This window comes from Grus americana, chromosome 2 (genome assembly GCF_028858705.1).
Source record: "Grus americana isolate bGruAme1 chromosome 2, bGruAme1.mat, whole genome shotgun sequence".
Taxonomy (NCBI): Eukaryota; Metazoa; Chordata; class Aves; order Gruiformes; family Gruidae; genus Grus; species Grus americana.
The window spans coordinates 73,232,993-73,238,992 of record NC_072853.1 but is presented as its reverse complement, the minus strand read 5'-3'; the positions used below and the strand labels follow the sequence as shown (position 1 = coordinate 73,238,992).

The 6,000-nt window shown below is 44.1% G+C and overlaps 1 protein-coding gene across 3 annotated transcripts in view; it reads left to right on the top strand.

The window, feature by feature from the left end:
• The first annotated feature begins 786 nt into the window (after window positions 1-786).
• Window positions 787-6,000, top strand: part of RPRD1A (regulation of nuclear pre-mRNA domain containing 1A) — a 44,725-nt gene continuing 39,511 nt past the window's right edge. For 2 of the 3 annotated variants that reach the window (XM_054818709.1, XM_054818710.1), the window contains exon 1: window positions 788-1,119. In XM_054818709.1, coding sequence (XP_054674684.1) covers window positions 969-1,119 — 151 coding nt within the window. In that variant the 5' untranslated portion in view covers window positions 788-968. Of the gene's footprint in view, window positions 1,120-6,000 lie in introns of all 3 variants that reach the window. The other variant, XM_054818708.1, reaches the window with a different exon arrangement.

The window sequence follows — 6,000 nt, the reverse complement described above, 5'->3', positions numbered from 1 at the left end:
AGATACTTTTGCGCATAATCTTGTCATTGAACAGTGGAATTCTGTCACATGATAAAGTAAATGCCAGAAATTAAAAAAAAAAAAAAAAAGAGGTTTTGAAAATGAGGCCAGACACATTCATGGAGTTACGCATCCACCTGCAAACATGAAATACCATGCATCCTGTGTCATGCTAAGTTTCTTAGCCTGCTAGGTGAAAGAAACTAGTAGGCCTGGGTTGCCTTGGGGCCTTATTTATGTCTGCTTTTTTATGTTATTTCCCAAGGCAAAACGTTGATATATCCGGTCTCTTGTAATAACGCCCCCTAACTCTGTTTCTGCTCGCCTACAGCCTGCCAGAGCTCATCACGAAACCTCTCCAAAGTCACTTGGTAAGGCACGGTTGGCGCGCGCAGACTTTCGGGAGCGCGGTCACCTGGAGTGAGCTCAGCTGTAGCGAACAGCCGTCGGAGCGCTCGGCCGCGAAGCGAGGGAGGGAGGGAGGGAGGGAGGGAGTGAGTGGCTGAGGGAAGCCATCGCCGAGCAGCCCCCCTCCCCGGCCAGCGGGCTGGGACGAGTCAAACCCTTCCCCGGCCCTGCCCTGCCCTGCCCACCGGCCATAACGGACGCACCCTCGGGGCCGCGCGAAGGCTACTGGGAGAGGCTCGAGGACAGTCCGCGCTCGAGCAGCTGCTCCAATACCCACCCCCCCTCCGCTCTGCCTCGTTGTGGCCTCTGCCGGAAGTGAGGAAAGAAGGAGAAGGAGGCGGGGCCGGGCCGGGCGGCTCGCCGGGCCGTTCGGCCGCCGCCATTTTGTTAGCGCTGGGCTGCCGGGGCGCGCGGAAGTGGCGGCTGGTGAGGCGGGAAGGGACGGGACTCGCTCGGCTCCTCCCCCGCTGGGGCGGAGAGGCGGGGACTGAGCGCGGCCGTGCCGGGCCGGTGGGGGCGGCGGCGGCGGCGGCGGCGGCGGGGCCGAGCGCGGCCCGGCTATGTCGGCATTCTCGGAGGCGGCGCTGGAGCGGAAGCTGTCGGAGCTGAGCAACTCGCAGCAGAGCGTGCAGACCCTGAGCCTGTGGCTCATCCACCACCGCAAGCACTCGGCGCTCATCGTCAGCGTGTGGGAGCGGGAGCTGCGAAAAGGTGAGGCTGGCAGGACCGCCGCCACGCCGCCGCCGGACCTTTTTCCCGCCCTCGGGTGCCGGGTGGGACCTTCCTCGGGGCGGCGGGTTTGGGGGAGGCGGCGGCCGCGGTAGGAGGAGGCCGCCCTCGGATGTGCGGCTGCTGAGGGGAGGGTGGCAGGGCCTGTCGAGCCGGGGAAGGAGGGGGGGAGAGAAGGAGGGCGGGCCGCTAGGCCCGCCCCGGCGCCTGGGGAGAACGGAGCTACTGGGGCAAATGTTAAACCTCGGGTCTCGATTTCTTGAAGACTGTGGGCTGGGAGGTGGTTCTCTTCCCTCTGTTTCTCCATTCTCCTGGTTCCTCTCTTGTCCTCCCTCCTCCATTCCCCCTTCCTCCCTCAGTGAGGTGCCTCTGAGGAGGCTGCTTTTCATATTTTACTCCCCTCCTTTGTGGAAGGAGAGCGGAAAGTGGGAAAAGGGAAGGAAGACGGCAAGCACGGGGTTTAGGACTTTTTGTTTTAATGCTTGTAGTTACGGCTCTTCCAAGACGACCCTTTTTAGGCGCTGTCTTTCATCATCTCTAACGATGGTTAGCTGTAGTACTATTTGAGTTTCCTGACACGGTGGCTTTGTCCACTTATGCCAGCAACTATTCTTGGTAGAGTAGCTGAGGATGGGAATACTCTGGGGGAAGAGCAATTTAATGTGTCCGAAGTGGTTTTTACTTCCTCTTTTTGCCAGGTGGCTAATACCAACGTTAGCATAATAAAGATAAGTGTTTCTTTAGCTGTATTGGGTATTTGATGTTGAGTGTACAGACTTAGATTCTTATGTGGCTTTCCTTTTAACAGGAAAGAACTTGCAGCTAAAGGCAGTCGTTCAGGGACTGAAAGGCAGAAATGGCATGTGAAAGTTTATTTGACTTGACTGGAAGATAACTTGATCTTAAGTTGACTCATTTCAGAAAAAGAAAAGTCACTTGCTAGAACTCTTATTTTGCTCTAGGAAATGTTACTGAAGGCTAGATTTTTCAAGTGGAGAGGAAAAATAGCACTAAGCCATTATAGGACTCATTAAAGAGAAACCACTCCCTTAGTTTCGCACAACTAAGTGGAATAATCGACTTGCAGAAATGATATGTAATGGAATACAAAGAGTGCATGGCTGGATCACAACTACCTCTTGGTTAAGGGGCATAACTTCATAGCAAATGGATTGAATCACCCTTAAAATAAAAATTCTGAGTATGAAGTAATACTAAACTTTACAGTATAGTATGGAAATATGTTCCTATAAATTCTGTAGGTTTTCACATGGCTACTGTATTTTTGTTTAAAATATGCTTTTTGTGTGAAATACTATCTTTTGAACTTTCAAGCATGAGTTAAATTCTTTTTTTTTCCTGTTGTCTAAAGAAAGGCTTACTTGGTGGCATATTTCATCTTATGAAATAAACATTTTCACTATATGTTTGTTGCAAGCTTGCTTTTTTGTTCAGAGAACAAACAAATGGATCTCCCCTCAGCATCTGAAACATTGCAGATTTCTGGGCCTTCTAAACAAACAACTTGAATGTTTGGTATTCTGAATGATGTCAGAAAGGTATCTTAAACTAATTGGCACGCAGCCAGAGTTTTGGTTACTTGTCTTAATTAACATGCACAATACCACTTCATAATAATCTCTAATATTAATGGTCAGTCCTTAATTTTAGTATTAGCGTAATTTCCCTGTTGTGCAGTTTGAGTAATTGGAGAAATGAAATGTTTGAAGCATGGGCTACATTTTTGAAGGTGGTATTGAGAGGCAAGAATGATGATCTTAACTCACGGGAATGCTTTGCTTTTTCTCAGCTTTTAATGTCTAGCTTCCACTTTTAAGCCTGTTTTGAGGATGTCGCTCAGAGGCTTTGGATGAGCATAGCTGCTATAATTGGTTTTATCTTCAGTTTGTTGAAGTTGTCATCCAGCTTTTGCTGCTTAACGGTTAAGATTTTTCTGGTGGCCTGTGAAAAGCATGTGATAGCCTACCTCTGGTAGGAGGAGGTTAGTTGCTTTCAAGGTTCTGCACCTTTTATTCTGGGTTTTTAGGCCTTATGTGAAGTGTTTCTTCTTTTGTATGTTCCTCTACCACTTCATTTGAAGCTGATGTAGTTAAGATACATGGAAAGTGTTTTAATTTTCTTTTTCTGATTATAGTGCTCGAGCTTCATAAATATTAGCTTACATTTGCCTGGTACTTTTTGCTAATTGCAGCACAGAATTGTAAGACAGCCTCCAATCCCCAAAGGGTGAATTTAGTGGTCTAGGCAGACAGCATGTTGAAGATGAGAAGGGAAACCAGTATGCTGTGGTGAAGTGACTTGCATAAAACATCACAAAGCAGAACACTGGCAATGAGACCATAAACAGAGTTTAAGGATCCTGACTTGCCCACCATCCAAGCCATAGAAACATGATTTCTCTCCTACTCATGAGGAAAATGATCTCTGTTTGGAGAATATGGACACAAAATTTATTGGCATTATCTGCTGCTGTTGCTAGCCAGTAGTGTCCTGGAACTGAACATCGAACCTTGCCTTTCTAAATTTTATTTCCTTTCATTGTATCCCTTTTTTATTGTCACCCTAGTCTCCAGACCTTCCTTCTAGCCTACTCCCTTTCAGGCTTATGGAACATTGTATAACCAAGTTGAACATAATACAGTGTGATGCTACATTTTTTCTGGATGCTTTCAGTTTTGGTAAGAGATCCTTTGTGTCAGATCAGCTTGCATGAACCTTTCTGAAGATGTCTTTAGTTATTCATGAAAACAAGTGCTAGGATCACAACACTTTTGTTCCCAAATGTTTGGTTCTGATTCTTTGATTTTTAAAATAGTCATTGGCTTTATATCATGTTGGAGTAGAGTGAAGAGGCAGCTTTTCAAATGTGCATGTAAATTAGGCAACATAAAATCTTAGTCCCTTTCTGTTTACTTGGATTAATTGGTAGTGTTCAGGTCCCATAGTAGGGATGATACCTACAGATCATTGGTTCCGTACACTTTCACCTACAGGCTTTCTACAGTTGAACATTCATTGTTTCTCTTGGTGAATTCTTGCATTTAGATGTAAACTTGGAGAATGGGCAAAACTTGTGTGTCTTTGTCAGAACTTGGAGCACTTATGTAACATTGGATTTGTCTTGCTGAACTCCGGTGTTGCTGAAGTTGTATCAAGAGAGTTGATGTAACCGATTACTAAAGGAGTTTGCATATATGCTTTTCCCCCCTAATACTACTATAACTTTTATGTATAGTTCTTAAAATAATGGCACGTAGAATTCATAGGGTCATTCTTAGAAATAATAAAAAACTGGAGGAAAGCTAGTATTCTAAAATTGACTGTATTGTGAAAGTACTGGTAACTCTGAATTGTCTGGACATTCCTAGTAACTGTCACAAATATTTAAGGAAAGGATGTTGTCTTATACAACCAGTAGTTTGATGAAATTATGATAAGGAGTTGCATATTATATACTTCAAGAGACTGAGTTTAGAAACATGCTGTTTAAGCACAGATTTGAGGTCAGTCATTAATGGAAAATGCATGGATGAACTGTGCCACTAGGGTGGGGCTGTGGCAGAGCTAGTGCTCTGCCTGGGGTATTAAGTATTCTTGATTCTGCATCTGTGCAAAACCACGCAGGTGTCACTCCACATACTCCATATTCTAGTGTATGTAATGGTGTTTTTTCACTATCTACTACTATGATTAGTGGAGAATAGATTCTGTAGTTCATTGATCTTTTGTTCATTGGTGAGTAAAATGATGAGAAAAGATTAATAGAATGCCTCTAACTTAAATGACAACTGTAATGAAATAACAAAAATTTCTCCTGTTTTGACAGATAAGCAGAGGTCTACAATGACAACAGAACAGCTCCTTTTCTACTCTGCTGTTGGTTAAATATGTCTTTAAATATTTCTGATGCTTTTTTTGCTCACACTATCTTGTACTAAGCTGCTGACGAAAATCTGGCAATACCAATAATTCATTTTGAAATAGATTAGTTCCCTGATGGAAAGCTGGTAATGGCACAAAGGAGGCTGTGAGGATGCTACTCACCCCTTCAGGCTGCAGCCTTTGTTAGCACTGCCTTATGCTGATCGTGAGTCTGCATTCTTTTGAATTTCATACTTGATGTATGGATTAAATAATTTGGTGGGGAGGCTACTCTCTCAGTACTTCATTTGTAGTAAATGTCTTACTAACCTGAGAATCTCATGCAGTTTAGATTATTATTCTAGATAAGTGTGAGTTTTTTCCTTTGGTACTTGTGATACGGCAGCTTCATGATTGCTTCGAAGTAACTTATGTGGATTAACTTTTGTGATAATGTTGCCACATAACCTAATTGTTTTGCAGGGACCTTTTGATTTGGGTTAGGTAGAATTTTGTAAAGGTTTGAAAGGCATGCGCTGAGGAAAATGATCCGGCTTCAGCTAGATTTCAGATGTATGAAATGTAACACTCAAAGAGTTAATTACTTAGTAGTCGTAAGCTTACTCAGTATTTACATAGTACTGATTAATTAACTATAATGTGAATACATCAGTCATTCCCTAAATGCAACTGGTGAGCTCATTAAAACTTTTTAATTTTGTGTATCCATAAAGGGATTGATTTACAGGGTTTTTTCAAACTTCTAACTAAGCAGTGGCATTACATGTACCATGTTGTTGCGTAAGCCTGCAGCCACTGAGTGGCTGCTGAGAAAATCCTTAGGAACCCCCTTGAAGAGGGTCTTCGAAGATGGAGGCTGTTGTGACTTATTTTTTGTTATTTGCAAATGGGGTGTAGTCTTTTACATACATCTTTTGCTCCCTGGTTTCAGGGTTCTCTGCAACTGTAGGAGTTTGTTGT